The 16,820-nt window shown below is 40.6% G+C and overlaps 1 protein-coding gene across 3 annotated transcripts in view; it reads left to right on the forward strand.

The window, feature by feature from the left end:
* The window catches only part of REEP3 (receptor accessory protein 3), a 97,048-nt gene extending 88,248 nt beyond the window's left edge, over window positions 1-8,800 (forward strand). For 2 of the 3 annotated variants that reach the window (XM_046027803.1, XM_046027805.1), the window contains exons 7-8: window positions 6,344-6,498; window positions 7,187-8,800. In XM_046027803.1, coding sequence (XP_045883759.1) covers window positions 6,344-6,498; window positions 7,187-7,243 — 212 coding nt within the window. In that variant the 3' untranslated portion in view covers window positions 7,244-8,800. The remainder of the gene's footprint in view (window positions 1-6,343; window positions 6,499-7,186) is intronic. The other variant, XM_046027804.1, reaches the window with a different exon arrangement.
* Window positions 8,801-16,820: the final 8,020 nt, after the last annotated feature.

Raw genomic sequence — 16,820 nt, forward strand, 5'->3', positions numbered from 1 at the left:
GCTAAGTGGTCAAGAGAAGTGCTACTTTGATGAAGTGATTTAAGTTTGTATGTTGTCACTACAGCACAAATGCTTCTATTTAAGAAAATGGACACCTTGGGGTGCCTGGGTGGCTCAGTGGGTTGAGCCTCTGCCTTCGGCTCAGGTCATGATCTCAGGGTCCTGAGATGGAGCCCCACATCGGGCTCTCTGCTCAGCAGGGAGCCTGCTTCCCTCTCTCTCTGCCTGCCTCTCTGCCTACTTGTGATCTCTGTCTGTCAAATAAATAAATAAAATCTTTAAGAAAAAAAAGAAAAAGAAAATGGACACCTTGAACATGATGTTCGCATTCCCTGAAAGAACACCACATTGTAATAAGTGGGAATATTTTTTCTGCAAAGATACTGCTGCGTCATATCAGTTAAAAACAGCCCAATAATAAAGTCTTTAAAAAAAAAAAAAAAGCCCAATATTCAGTTTCAATAGCAGTAAATAAAGAAATAAAACATTTTTTGTTTTGCTTTAGGTGCTTTACATATTTATTTACTCCTTAAGATGACTACACGGTTTAAGTATTTCATCTTTATTTTTTTATTTCTTTTTTTTTTTTTTTAAGATTTTATTCATTTGACAGAGCACAAGCAGGGGGAACAGCAGGGGCAGAGGCTTCCCACTGAGCAAACAGACACCACTCCCCCTATGTGGGGCTCAATCCCAGGACCCTGGGATCATGATCTGAGCTGAAGGCAGATAAACACTTAACCAACTGAGCCACCAGATGCCCTAATCTTTATTTTTTAAATAATTTTTTAAGATTTTAATCATTTACCTGAGAGAGTGTGAGCAAGAGAGCACAAACAGGGGGAGCAGCAGAGGGAGAAGCAGGCTCCCTGCTGAGCAGGGAGCCCGACATGGGGCTTGATCCCAGGACCCCAAGATCATGGCCTGAGCAGAAGGCAGACGTTCAACCAACTGAGCCACCCAGGTGCCCCTTTTTTTAGTTAATTAAACTGAGGCAGAAGGAGATTAAAATACCTGTCGGGCTAATAACTACATAGTCAGTGACAGAAATGAGGTGTCCAAGGTTCTCTTTCTCATTTATAAAAAGGCTACACTTTGTGGTACAGTTGGGCTGGAACTAGGAATTCAATAATTTGAGCAGGTAACAACCTTAGCACTGCTTTAGTCAAAGATGGCAAACAGGTGTCATGCCTGCTCCCTGCTCTAGTGCCCACGGTGGCAGCCGTTGCTGAAGGACTTTGGTACTTTCTTTGGTACTTTCCCACTCTGGCTCACAGGCCCCCTCAGCATAATGCTCCTGACAGCTCAGCTGGGTCAGAGTTGGCATTCATCAGCTCTCATCTGTCTCACCACCTTACCGTACAAGAAGGCAAAGGCCTGGAGAGGCCTGGGTCTCACCGCTAAAAGATGGTCAAGTACGCCCGTCTTTTTTTTTTTTTTTAATTTTTTTATTTATTTCTTATTTTTTTAATAAACATATAATGTATTTTTATCCCCAGGGGTACAGGTCTGTGAATCGCCAGGTTTACACACTTCACAGCACTCACCATAGCACATACCCTCCCCAATGTCCATAACCCCCCTCTCCCTCTCTGAACCCCCCCCAGCAACCCTCAGTTTGTTTTGTGAGATTAAGGGTCACTTATGGTTTGTCTCCCTCCATCTTGTTCCATGTATTCTTCTCCAATCCCCCTAACCCCCCATGTTGCATCTCCACGTCCTCATATCAGGGAGATCATATGATAGTTGTCTTTCTCCGATTGACTTATTTCACTAAGCATGATACGCTCTAGTTCCATCCACGTCGTCGCAAATGGCAAGATTTCATTTCTTTTGATGGCTGCATAGTATTCCATTGTGTATATATACCACATCTTCTTTATCCATTCATCTGTTGATGGACATCTAGGTTCTTAACATAGTTTGGCTATTGTAGACATTGCTGCTATAAACATTTGGGTGCACGTGCCCATTTGGATCACTATGTTTGTATCTTTAGGGTAAATACCCAGTAGTGCAATTGCTGGGTCATAGGGTAGTTCTATTTTCAACATTTTGAGGAACCTCCATGCTGTTTTCCAGAGTGGTTGCACCAGCTTGCATTCCCACCAACAGTGGAGGAGGGTTCCCCTTTCTCTGCATCCTCGCCAGCATCTCTCATTTCCTGACTTGTTAATTTTAGCCATTCTGACTGGTGTGAGGTGATATCTCATTGTGGTTTTGATTTGTATTTCCCTGATGCCGAGTGACGTGGAGCACTTTTTCATGTGTCTGTTGGCCATCTGGATGTCTTCTTTGCAGAAATGTCTGTTCATGTCCTCTGCCCATTTCTTGATTGGATTGTTTGTTCTTTGGGTGTTGAGTTTGCTAAGCACTTTATAGATTTTGGATACTAGCCCTTTATCTGATATGTAGTTTGCAAATATCTTCTCCCATTCTGTCAGTTGTCTTTTGGTTTTGTTAACTGTTTCCTTTGCTGTGCAAAAGCTTTTGATCTTGATGAAATCCCAATAGTTCATTTTTGCCCTTGCTTCCCTTGCCTTTGGCGATGTTCCTAAGAAGATGTTGCTGCAGCTGAGGTCGAAGAGGTTGCTGCCTGTGTTCTCCTCAAGGATTTTGATGGATTCCTTTCTCACATTGAGGTCCTTCATCCATTTGGAGTCTATTTTCGTGTGTGGTGTAAGGAAGTGGTCCAATTTCATTTTTCTGCAAGTGGCTGTCCAATTTTCCCAGCACCATTTATTGAAGAGGCTGTCTTTTTTCCATTGGACATTCTTTCCTGCTTTGTCGAAGATTAGTTGACTATAAGTACGCCCGTCTTCTAACATGGGTCTCCTTCCGGGTCAAACTTTCTGTGATTTTGCACTTAGGTTAATATGTAGAACCCAATTAAAGCAGTGGATTGCTAAGTACTGGATTAATGTTGGCTTTTATTATTACCATAAGGTATTACCATAAGGGGGAGAATCTTAAAATACACCAGCTCTCAGATGGAGGAGCTGTGGGAATACCAGCTCGGTTTCCTAAAGTGGAGACAGAGCCCAGGGTCATACAGCCTTGGGTCCCCGGTCACTGCTCCTGCGTGCGAGGACCCTGTCCAGTGTAGATCAGTGATGATCAAAAACGCTTTGAATGGCACCAGCAGCTTCACTTTGCCCCGGCTTGTCAGTCCCATCAAGCACTCCGCCCCCCAGCCGAGTGCCTGCTGTGGAATGGCACCCAGATCTGGACTTCCCTCATAGTCTTGCCTCTCCCTGCTGCTCCCAACACTTCTAAATGCTTGGACAACTTTGATTAACATTTCCACCACTCACAGCAGAATGTTCATTCATATTCGTTTCCAGGTTTTTTTTGCTTTTTTTTTTCTTTTAGGTTTTATTTATTTACTTGACAGAGATCACAAGTCGGCAGAGAGGCAGGCAGAGAGAGATGGGGGAAGCGGGTTCCCTGCTAAGCAGAGAGCCTGATGCGGGGCTTCATCCCAGGACCCTGGGATCATGACCTAGGCCTAAGGCAGAGGCTTTAACCCACTGAGCCACCCAGGCGCCCCCATTTCCAGGTTTTAAGTGGAATGGAAGATGCACATTTTAGTGAAAGTATTTGACTTGACCCCTCTCTTTCTAATGCACGGTTTGGTTGAATAAATTGCTAAGTTAAACTTGTCAATTCCATCTTCTAATAGAGCCCCAGTTTGGCTACTGTCTCTTTCTTTGCTGTTTGGACCCCATCATTTCTGATCTGCCATACTGCAGTAACCTCCCTGCTTCAAGCTTTCATCCACTTCTGATTCATTCCCCAAAGCGTAAAAAGAATCTTTGAAAGACTCCAGAAGTCATCATGTTACCCTTCTGCTTGAAATGCTTCACTGGCCCCCCACATTTGCTCTCTGATGAGGTCCAAACTCAGTAGCTCCCCTGCCTTGTTCTAGTTGTGCTAGTTGTACAGAATCATGAGCCTTCAGAGGTTAGCCACCACCTCCTACAAGAAGTCCTCTCTCTCCTCTCATTCCCCCTGCACCCAGGCTGAGTTGATTATCTCGATGTGGGCTCCCATAGTACCTCATCCTTATCTTGGATTTACAGCATCTGTTGCAGTAATGCCCATTCAAGTCTGGTTCCCCTAATGGACTGTTTCTTTGGGTAAAAAATGACAGTTGTGTCTTTTCGATCATTGTTTCCCAATAATTTAGCGCACTGCCCTAGAATTTTTTTAATATTTGTGGAACAAGGAATCCATCAATTTCTCTGAAACCATAATTAGGGAGCTAACGAGATTTGTTACCTGAAATTAGGAAACAAAGAAAGGATAAGCTGTATATATAATCCTCTTTTGAATGAAGGTCCAGTTCCTAATCATATTCATAATGTGAGGGGCAATTAAAATAGCAAGGGTCATGTTTGTTGACCTGTAGTCTTATGCTTCATCTGTGACCTTCGAGAACTTTCTGGTCACAGTTGCTTCCTTTCTAACTTTTTCCTTGATTCCCCATTCTGCGTTTTACCTTAGTTTTATTGGGATTAGGAATATTGTGGAAGCAACAGCAATAGAGAAGAATCTAGAAATGGCAACCTAAAAACAATTTTCTGTCTTATTTTCCCCAATTATAAAAATAATACAATTTTTTAATAAAATTGGGCAAATTAAAAAAAATGTTTACATGACCTAAAAGCCCACTTTCAGGAGCTCTAATGGTTTCATTGTTGTTTTTCCTGTTTCTGTATGTACATTTTTTCCCCAGGTCATACTGTATCATGAACTTCTGCCTGGACCACTGACTCAGTCCCTCCCTGGGCCACGCTAGTCTTAACAGCAAGCAGCTGCCCCGCCCCCTCCCCGCCCCCTGCCATGACCCCCAGCAGGTGCTCCCCCTTCTACCTTGAACACAATTCCTTGGACTGAGTCAGTAGAACAAAGGATCTTGGCCTAAATTATGACTGATTCTACTCCCAAATCCTTCCTAATTTTTAGCCCAGAAGCCTGGCAGCATAAAATTATACTTGTATAATGTACAATTAAAGGTGCGTATCTTATGAGACTAAGAAGCTTATTAACAACTCTTCTTGGTTTGTTTCATGAGTCTGAAGTTATTCGTGGCCTGGGAGAGCCAATTAATGAACGTTTACTATGTCTTCTCTTCACATGCAAGGAGTCCATCCCTTGGCCCCTCCTGAACCTGGGAAAACTCCTTTTTTCCTCCACCTGAGGATTTAGATATTCATGCACCTTATCCTTAGTGAAGGAGAATTTGAAACTTAATGGGGCCTTGTAACCTAACCTCCCCCTTGTCTTTCTACCTGACTGCGTATCTTTCTAGCACTCTGCTTGCTATAGACGTGGGCCCCTGTGTTGCTCCATCCAGGTGGTGGCTCTCAAAAATGCAGGCCCTGAGTGGCATCAGCGTCACCTGGGGGCTTGTGGGAGGCAGAGATTCTCAGTCCTGCCCTCCTCCCAGCAATCTTTGTATTAACCAAGTGCTCCAGATGACTCCTCCGCATGTGTGCTAATCAGTCTATACCAATAAACTCTACTAAGCTTGAGAACCGAGGCTTCAGATCTCTGAATCCCAGCACGGGAATGCTGTCAGACTTCCTGACAATAACCAGCCTGACTACCTGGATGTTTGGGGATTGGCCAATGTCCAGTCTTCTGGAGCTATGCAGAGCAGCCTTTTTAGCATGCCTGCACGGCTTCACGCTGACCTTCCCGAGGTTGGCTGTTTGCTTTGACTAACATCTGTCATCACAGCCCAGGGTGTTTCCAATTACTGTAGCCTGTCCAGCTGGGTTGTATCTCAGCAGCTGCAACAGTATTGGCTTAATATCTCCATTACCTGCCCCCAGTGAACATCTCGCCCCAGGTTCCAGCCCCTTTGGGGCATTATTTGACTCCTTACATTTACCCTCCCATTCCCAATCTCGACGAAAGTTTTGACACTTGGTGGGCAGGAAGCCTTCATTTCTCATGAAAGTCAAAGGCACAAATGACAAACTCAGTAAAACACAAGATGGCTTAGATAGTCTAGAGCTCATGAAGAGATCTGTCTCAGTATATACCTGCTTATACTCTCTGACTTTCGAACAAGGTGTTACCTACTCAAAACAAAATTATTTTGAGTTGTTCTGAAAAGCTCATAGTAAAAATAGGAATGGTCGGGGGAAACTTGTATCAGCTTCATCTAGAACAGTGCTCAGAGCAGAGACTGATGATAAGGGGCAGGGAGCACTTTCCAGATGAGAAAGGCAGGGGGATGAGGGGGCGACTGCAAACCAGGCAAAGACGTGCACTCGGGCGGACTGAGCGCTGTCCTCTCACCAAAACACGCTGGTTTTGACGACTCGTTTAGGTTATGGAATCCCACTGAAGGACGGAAACGAAAAAACCGATGAAGAAGCGGAGGGGCCCTATTCAGATGATGAGATGTTAACGCACAAAGGGCTGCGAAGAACGCAAAGCATGAAATCTGTGAAAACCGTGAAAGGCCGCAAAGAGGTTAGTCAGGTACAGAGCTGTCTTCCTAATGATTCCTTTTAAAGGCTTTCCCTGTTGCATTATCACTCAGGATACTAACGATCCATAAAGGAAGGACAGAGGGGGAGATCGGCAGTTACACTTAAAATTCTCTGTTCAGATTGGATATATTAGGATCTCTGGAAATTTACAAAATGCTCAATCCCTACTTCCCCTGTGAGTAGAAAAGGGTATTCTCATAGAGCAAGTCCTGCGGTGGTCGTGAGCACCCGGTGCCAGCCCTACACACAGGTGAAGAGAGCAGCTAACAAAAATAGCTACCTACTTCTGCTGTGAACCAACCGCACATGGGGATTAACTAGAAGTTTATCCATAATAATACATCGTCTTTGTGTCCAGAAAGTGGAGGAGGAGTCCAATCTATGACCTCTGATCATTTGAACCATTAGCAGACCAGGCAAAGCAGAACTAACAACAGTTAATGTTTTTATTGGTTGTCATTGGTGATAGGCTACAGCATCTACGCAACGTAGTGTCCACTCCATTTTTGAGGACGTCAGCAGCGAGGTCTTCTGAGTATAGAGGCACACTTCTAGGATAACAGATTCTTCATATTAGAAAAGTTAAAAAATTATTACTGTGATCATGAACTGTTCAGTTCTACCGAAGTTCAAAAATCATCATCTGATTTGTAATTATGGCACATTTCTCTCTTCAGGTGCGATATGGATCACTAAAATACAGAGTGAAGAAGAGACCACAGGTGTATTTTTAGTCATCTGCACTTAAAGAATCCCAAGACAAGTTACACTAATACATTGACTTTTTTGCTAACGTTATTCATTCAGGATTTACACATTAAAATAATACTTTAAATTGCAGCAGTGATAGGGTTTATAATTTCATAAATTTAAATAGCTTTTATTTCTTTCACCATTACTTCCATGTCCTGACTACTAAAGGTAGTTACGCAAAGCTTATTTATGTGTATGTATATATATATCTCAGAAGTAATAGAAAAATTGTGTTATCTGTTTTCAAATTCCTCAATGACACTGAGTGCCTCGGATGTTAAGATGAAACTCAAGCCCACAGAGTACTTGAAAAGAGTCCTTTTATGGTTTAAAATACATCAGCCTTTGTGCTATTGTATTTGTGTTTACCTCCGTTTATATTCTGCCTATCACATGAGGATAATAATTAAACAGGCCTCTGATCCAGCAGTAATAGGACAAGGGCATAATGTAAGATAACAGTGTGTTTTATGTATTCTTTAAATTTTTACTTTTTTAATACTTTCTGGTTTTTCCACCATTGACTGAAAGTTTTCGAAACAAATATTTGAAAGCCAGGTTTCCACATAGCACTTTTATTCCTGACTAGTTTTGCACACTTGAAAATTGTTTACTTATTTGCAACTGTATGTTTAAGTTTTATTGACACCGTCTTTATTTTTATTTGTCACATCCCGACATGTCACATGTATGCCTTGAATTTTGTCATCTCTTTTCCTGTGGGTTTCATTTAAGTTCATTAGATTCTAATAATATGAAAATACAGCTCACTGTTCAACTTGAACTATTTTCAACTGTCTAATCCTCTGTAGGTAAGAAACTGTTTTAAACATCAGCCAGTTTTCCATACATCATAGTTGAACTCAGCATGTTCTTGTTAACACTGGTTACATTTTCAGCATTTAAAAATAGTTTTTGTGAAACAGGGTCGTGAAGTTATCCAGCAGTTGGTCCACTCACATGCCTAGCACTGATACGTGCTGCTGATTTATAAATCTATATTGACTAGAATCACTTAAATCTCCCATCTCCTGGCTGAGTTCATTTCCTGAAGATAGGTGCCAATGCAAAATACAGTTGTTAATCTTACGTATTAGAAGCTACTAGAATAGATATTAGAAAAATGTTTTTTAATCCAAGAGATTTTGAATTATGGAACGCGGAGGCTTTTTTAGGTGGAATTGATAAACTATGCATTATGAAGTCTCTATTTCTGGTGGTGGTTTTAGTTCGGTAGTCAGATTCGTACAGTTAATTCAGGTAATTGACTTGACTGTTCTGTTTGTCAAAAACAAAAAAACCAATGAGTGAGATTTGTGAGATCCTTTACTTTTCTACCTTTTTAAGAAATGAAACCAGCAGGCAATGTATATTCAGGACCTCCTCAGAGTGTTGGCAGAGAACAGAATGTTTATTTAAGAGTATCTTAGTTTAATTAATACACTGCTCTTGATACAAGTCTTAAAACATTTTCTGGATTATCTCACATTCTTGATATATAACATCAAGAAAAAATTCGCTCAACTTCTTTTCTCCAAAAGTTTTTTTTTTTTTTTTTTAAGATTTTTTATTTATTTATTTGACAGAGAGAGAGATCACAAGTAGGCAGAGAGGCAGGCAGAGAGAGAGGAGGAAGCAGTCTCCCTGCAGAGCAGAGAGCCCGATGCGGGGCTCGATCCCAGGACCCTGAGATCATGACCCGAGCCGAAGGCAGCGGCTTAATCCACTGAGCCACCCAGGTGCCCCTTCTCCAAAAGTTTAATTCTATGAATATCTTCATCTGCTTTCCCTTGACTTATTTGTAGCCTTTGAGTTTCTAGAAATATTCTCTAATTTGTGTTCAAAATTGCTAGGAATTCTGATTATAAACTCTTGGAAGAGAGTTTTACATATATTGCCTAGTACCAGACTTAATACAAATGCTACACCATGTCTGTCTTTCCTGCCCAAAGGCAGTGTCATGTCAAGTTGCCTGACAAGGTCATGTAAGTGACTCTGCATGAAAACATTACCTGTGTGGGCTGCTCTGCTCCATTTTATCTTTTCTAAGTCAGATCTGAGTATTAAGCCAATTCCTTAATTATAGTAAATTCATGAGTACTGTTCTAAATTGGAGACATTATTTATCCCTCTACACTTCTACAAACAAGACACCACAGGTCGCAAAGGGGTAATGCATGTCCTTTTTCATCACATCTCCCCACACAGTGCCTCCTCTGATCTGTTTCTATTATAGCCTTAGACTCAGTGGATGTCACTATGCTATTCCATCATTTCCTTTCTCTCCTTTCCTTACATTTCCGAAATTTTGCTGCTTTTCTCTTGTGTGTGTTTTAGCATGCCCTTTCCTTGGAACTTAGTATGAGAAGCTTAGAAACCTTTGTCTCTTTTAAGGTAGAACAGGTCATTTTTGGTTCCCTGCTTGAGTCCACTGCTTTTAAAAGAGGTAAATTTCTCTCTCGACCACAGTGCCTTGCTTCCCCAACACCACCATTTGGTGAAGGGGCATCAGATGCTGCACAAGCCTATATAAGGCGCTATTATGGTAGCTGTTAAAATGTATGCAGAAATTGTACCCAGTGTTTTTTCTTATTATGTATTCATTCAACTTGTGCATTAATATTAACTATTTCCCGAGTTTGTTGAGAAGTGACAGTTGATCTGTTCTTTAGTTTACCATGTTTTTTTCTGGGATAAAAAAACAAGCCAGAAGTACGTCTCATTGGTAAGTAATTAATTATGTAAACCCATGTAGGTCCCACACAAGATTCCCTCCACACAATTCACTGTATATATGTGGATTTGGCTAGAAAGTGGTAACTGCCAGCATTACTGATTATAAATACTTGACTACACAGATTGATGGAACAAAATTATTAAAGTGTTTTCAGGGAATTGAATCCATATGTCACCACCAAAGATTCCTACAGTGTTATAAAATATGTAAATATTCCAAATTTCTGTAAAACACTGGTTAGATAAATATGTCTTCTTTTGTTTCCTTTTTTGAAATAACATAGTTTGAGCTTCTGTAATACTTGAACTTTTGTGTTGTTAAAAATAATCCGATGCTATCTTGTATTAAATATCAGTAATTTGTATGTTTAATTGGAATGAACTGAATTTTTATTTTGATTTTCTTTTGTCAGGGAAATTAAGGAGTTAATATGTATTGACAAGCAATTCCCTACGTGTTCCTATAGGCTGATTCATTTCCAAAGCAATTAAGCAATTTTGAGATCATTGTTTCTATGATATGCAGTATATATTTCTAAGTAAATATCATTTAAGAGTAAAACTTTCTGAAAGAAAAATACAGCTTTTTCTTCTAAGTGGTTAAGATTTAATCTTCTAGTAGTATCCTACAGATTTGTTGTATATTAACATTTTAAAAATTGAGCATGAATTAACATTTTCGCCTCTTAACACCTCTTAAATCTGTGTACTTTCATAGTTAAAAGAAAGCAGTTTTATAATTTTTTAAACTCTTTGTAAAGGCTCTCTTTAGGCCTAGTATGGGGTAATTTTACAAATGTGTTTTTGAAAACTTTAATATAAAATAAACTCATTTTATTAGTGACAACTTGTATGGTTTTGTGTGTGTCAGAGTACCTATGTTGGGTTCCATAAATTTATATTATTTATCAGGGACTATGTATATAATATTATGTACATATTACATGTTACATAATAGATAACCTGCACATGCTTAAGATTCTAAATCACAGAGCAAATCATAAAAAAAACCATATACATTCTGGAATGGTCATAGAATTACAGAAGAAACACTGAATTGTTAAATTTGGTTGTTGGAATGGGAAGATATATAAAAAAAAAAAATTAGTACAGAAACCCTAGCCATCAATTTGTATTGGTTAGCTGTTTCAGACATAAAATATAACACAAAATTCAGATTTATGTATCCTGGAAATGTTCTGGGGTTCCATCTGTTTTAAAGTCAGACGTCTGTCTGCCTCACATTTAAGCTTTAGAGAGAAATCCTATGTTTAAAAAGGGTTTTTTTGTATGTTACTTCATTATGCTATATAATGTGTTAAAGTATTTCCAAATGGAATTACGTTTTCATCTTTATTAGGAGATATATCCTTGTGATGATCCAGAGAAGTTAGAAACTTAAATAAAAATTCAAAAAGACACAGTGGATATACAAATAGCAGCATTTTCCCCAGTATTTTATTCTCCCTTTAAGTGGTTCACTGTTCTGAAGAAAGAGATTCATGGAACAAAAATCATGTCTCAGAGACCGATCCATGTTCGTGGAAAACATTCCCCCCCTTTTACCTCTCCCATCAATATTCTAGCCTTGAAACACTCCTTGGGGTCTGGATTTGGTAGTGTTCTTTAAATTGCTTTTTATAAGATAAAGCTTTGAACTGAAATCTTAAAGCACAAAATTGATCATTGGCTATACGTGCAGGATACTAAAAGACTGCTGCGCAGAAGCAGGAAAATCGCCAAGTTTAGCCTTAGCTTTTCTGGCAATCCCAGATTAAAGGCAAAAGAGGAGGAAAAAAGGAAAACATGGTATTTTGGCATTGTGTGCAAATCAGAGTAGCATCCATTTTTTTCATGTAGAAATACTCTTCGAGTACCTGCTGTGTGGAGCAGCACTACCGTGTTTCTGCACAATGCCTGGATCCAAGTAGGGTAGCATAACAACTTAAGGGAAATAATTCTCGCTTTTTAAAAACCAAATGTTTTAATTATTTGAGGATGATTTATGCTGGGTTTTCTTGTAGGTCATCAAATAATTTATTTGGTTTCTCTCAGAGCAGATTTTTGTTTGCTTATTTGTTTGGTTTTTCATCCTTGGTTCCCTTCTTTTCCTTACTTCTTACATCCAATACAGTCCTAAGCCCTTTTGACTCTGTCCGAAATATACAGGCCGACTGCAGAAAAATCGCCAGTTTAGTTCCAGACCACCGCAGTGACATAAGTATCGCAATAAAGCAAGGCAAATGAAAGTTAGACATAAATTTACCTTCTACTGTAGTCCATTAAATGTGCACCAGCATTATGCCTAAAAAAACAATGCACAGACTTTTATTTTAAAATATTGCTTAAGGGCGCCTGGGTGGCTCAGTGGGTTAAGCCGCTGCCTTCGGCTCAGGTCATGATCTCGGGGTCCTGGGATCAAGTCCCGCATCGGGCTCTCTGCTCAGTGGGGAGCCTGCTTCCCTCTCTCTCTCTCTGCCTGCCTCTATATCTGCTTGTGATCTCTCTCTGTCAAATAAATAAATAAAATATTTAAAAATATATATATTGCTTAAAAATGTCAGTCATTCATCACTGATCACAGATCTCCATAACAAATACAGTTGGAAGTGTTCGAAATATTGTGAAAATCACCAAAATGTATCACAAAAATACAAAGTTGAGCAAATGCTGTTGGGAAAATGGTGCCCATACATGTGCTCAATGCAGGCTTACCACAACCTTTAATTTGTATTTAAAAAAAAAAAGTAGAATCTGCAAAGCCCAATAAAGTGAAGCACAATAAAATGAGGTATGCCCAAATCCTGAATCTGACTATTCAACTCACCTTCCCTTCAGCTCTCACCTGGAGTACTCAAAGCATAACCTTTAGGGCAGAATTTCTTGAGACCTTACAACATTTTTTGTAGCCTTACAAATTTTCAAGGTGACTCAATCTTGATCCCATGAAACTGTCACAGCTTCTTATCTTTTGAACCAGTATCTTTGGGAAATAGAAAAAGGTTATGAAGAAAGCAGGGAGGGGAAGAAAAGGGGCAGGTGGTCTTGCACATCAGCCTTGGGAGAGAAATATTTCTCTTCCGAGCATTCTTTAATGCTAAATTGGGGGGGGGTGGTGAGTGAGAATAATTGATGGAGCCAAGTTAGAGTAACTGGCTGAATTATAATGTGTTTTGACATGACGCTGTTTCAAAGTGCTGAGAAAGAATTGGGGATAATCAGAAAAGGTAGAGATTTCCCCCCGCTCAGAATGGTTTTGTTTTTTTTTTAAGATTTTATTTATCTTATTTGACAGAGATTACAAGTAGGCAGAGAGCCAGGCAGAGAGAGAGAGGGAAGCGGGCTCCCTGCTGAGCAGAGAGCCCAATGCGGGACTCAATCCCAGGACCCTGAGATCATGCCCTGAGCTGAAGGCAGAGGCTTTAACCCACTGAGCCACCCAGGCACCCCCCTACCAGAATGTTATACCTAATTTCAGTTACTCTAAATTTGAGTGTTATCAACAGATCAGGGTAGTAGCAAGAATCAAGAGTACTATGTGTATTAGAGAAATGGAACCAATAAATGTGTATGAGTGCATGCATGTGTGTAGAGAAAGATAAGGAGGGGAGGACTTCGTCAAGTCTCAAATCTGTAGGCCAGGACTGCTTACTGGAGACCCAGGGAAGAGCTGATGTTTCTGTTCCAAAGTATACTGTAGGTGAATTCCCTCTTGAGACCTTCAGCTAAGTGCATGAGGGCTACCCACATTATGAAGGGTAATGAGCTTTATGAAAAGTTTACTTGAGTAACAATGTTAATCTCATCTAAAAAAATACCTTCACTGTAACATCTAGACTAACACTGACCAAATGTCTGAATGCTGTGGCCTACTTGGTTGACATAAAATTAACCACCACAGTGTTCCTAATTAAATTCCAAAAGAAAATATTTATCCTGAAATATAAAAGTAAATGTCGAAATTGCAAGTCTTGGGTTTGATGAGTATATCTTATAAAGAAAGGGAATGTTGGCGAACCAGAAGAGACTATGGACTCTGAAAAACAACCTGAGGGTTTTGAAGGGGCGGGGGTGGGAGGTTGGGGGAACAGGTGGTGGGTAATAGGGAGGGCACGTATTGCATGGAGCACTGGGTGTTGTGCAAAAACAATGAATACTGTTACGCTGAAAAAAATAAATTTTTTAAAAAAAGGGAATGTTGCAGCATGGGGTTTGTTTGGAAGAGGAAAACTACTTTGGCTTCTAATGCCTCTTACATTCAGTCATGAAGCTAATATGTGTATATCAGTTTATTTTCACACTTTGGATAGAGGTATCACCTTGTTTTGCAGATACAGAAACCAGGACTCTATTTTTTTTTTCTTAAGATTTTATTTATCATTTTAGAGAGAGGGAGAAAGAGGACACATATCAGCAGGAGAGTGAGAGCGGGAAAGAATCTGAAACAGACTCCACGCTGAGCGGGGAGCCTGAGGCAGGGCTCAATCTCATGACCCTGAGATCATGACCTGAGCTGAAATCAAGAGTTGGATGCTCAACTGACTGAGCCACACAAACGCCCCCCAGGACTCAATATTAACCAGCCTAGGACCCAACTACAATATTTGTGACTTCAGACTCTTGTTAATTCCATCATACTCAGTTGTCTTGGCAATCACAGACTATTTAAACAACTCACATAGAAATGATTCTTAGCATGTATTATACAAAAATTTTGGATTATTTCTCAGAAGATTAAATGGAATGAGGTTTTTGAGTGATGTGATGTTAAGAGATTTCATTCTTAGCTTCAGTCAGGAGAGAAAAAGGATGCTTTTCAAATGGAGAGGAAAAATAAAGACATAATTTATTATCAATTATTGGCTAAGACAAACAGGAAGAGATTTGAAGAGAGGATGTAGCTTCAACGTGAGGAGTATCCTCTCAGGAAGTGCCTTCCTTCCTTCCTTCCTCTCCTTCCCCACCAGCACTTGCTCTGTGGCTTCCTCCCTTCACACCACACCTTATAAACCCTTTTATGTGCTCTGTTCACAAGAATTCTCATGCATTGTTCCATACTGGGTTTTAACCAATAAAACACACAAAAAAAGGCCAAATGCCTTTTTACACAGGAGATGAACTTTATTCAATCTTTTAAGTTGAAAGCAAGTACAGTTCGTATATATGGCAGGGGACAGTTTCCATATGTTCTAGGAAAGTGGGACTGTATATTTATAGTTCACAACATGTTGTATAAAAGGAAAGCTTGCAGGGGGGCTTCCAAGGAGGTAAATGAGACAAAGGAGGGAAGACTTGGGGGTACTCTCTTGCTATATTCCAAGAAGATGCCTATAAAAAAGCAAAAAAAAAAAATTTTTAAATATTAAACATTATCTGATGTATAGGTGAGGTTGTGGTCTTTATCTTACCATAACTTACATTCTCAAATTATAAAAGATAACGGAGCATGAAGGGGGGGAGGGGGGACCCTTCATATTGTAACCTTAATAGGGAAAACGGGGCTCAGAGAAGCAAGGGTAAGTAATTATCATGAAAAGGCTATATATCTTCCAAAGCACAAAGTACAGTTACATGAGATCTGGTTGCTATTTGACCCCACAGTCTCAAAGCCCATTAGACTGCAGCAAGCAATAATTGCTTCCTCATTTAGATTAGACAATGAGCTCTCTCCAAAAGCAGCTCTCCTCTAAATAGATTGTGGAGAGTAATTGAAACAAGTTATACTGGGAAGTAGAGTGACCGATTCCTCAAAGTGTGAGAGCAGAGCTATGGTAACCTCTCAAGCCTGGCCTTCATCCTGTTCCTATTTAGGGAATCCGCGCGGCAGCCAGCGCCCAACGCAGTCTGCAGTTGGCCAGCTTTATTGTTTAGACTTGAAGGGAAGGTCATATGCCCTCTTTGACAGGGAGGTTTATGGGCTCTCTCTAATTAGCAGCACCCTCCACCAGACAGACGGTTGGCCCCCTTCCAAGAACGGGATTTGGTAGCGGCCACTGATGAAGGAGAAAACAAGGTTATTTACCCTGTGACTGTAATTCTTGGCACAAATCCTCACTTTACACTCAGACACATTTTCCTTTTGTTCCAACTTGCCTTTGGAATTCTGAGTAGGGCGTTTAGGGAGGGAAATGCGGCTATATATTTAGTAGTGTAAACAACCCATATGTCGGCCTGGGATACTTTTTACTATCCGAGGGCCTCCCTGATCAACAACATAAATTGAGAGAGAGAGAAATAAAGGGCAACACATTCAGAACGTTACTGGCAAATGTAAATACTTGAGCACATGCCCACACACAACCTCAGAAAAGGAAGTTTAATTCGCAACATTAAAATAACGACAATTGCGCGTTAGGACACTTAGAAATACCAGCGGTAAATGGTGATTGGGTTTAGCAATCGCTGGAGTGTTAAAAGAGCACCGGGAATATACTTGGCTTGTCCTGCTCTGTCGGTTCCATAAGACGGTGGGTTAAGCTGATAGAAATGCTTTTGGGTTGATTTAAACCAGATGCTCTGCCTATTTTTGTCCAGTTAGCAGATGCAGCATTCTGCACAAGGCAATGCTGCCCCCCTCGGCCGGCCGCCAACCGCGGGAGCAGGAGCCGCGGCTCCCCCCAGCTACCCCGGCCGTAAAAACCTTTCAAGTCCCCATTATTATTCCAGGCACATTCCAAGGGGCTTGAGTCACAGGGTTCACTTGGCTCTTCTCCCGTCCCGAACTGCTTGTACCAGGTGGAAGACGACCTCCAACTTCCAAAATGGAATCCATAACCGGTCAAAGAGCGCTTTAGAGCAAGCCCCAGATGCAATCCCACCGCA

The sequence above is a fragment of the Meles meles genome, chromosome 13 (assembly GCF_922984935.1).
Source record: "Meles meles chromosome 13, mMelMel3.1 paternal haplotype, whole genome shotgun sequence".
Taxonomy (NCBI): Eukaryota; Metazoa; Chordata; class Mammalia; order Carnivora; family Mustelidae; genus Meles; species Meles meles.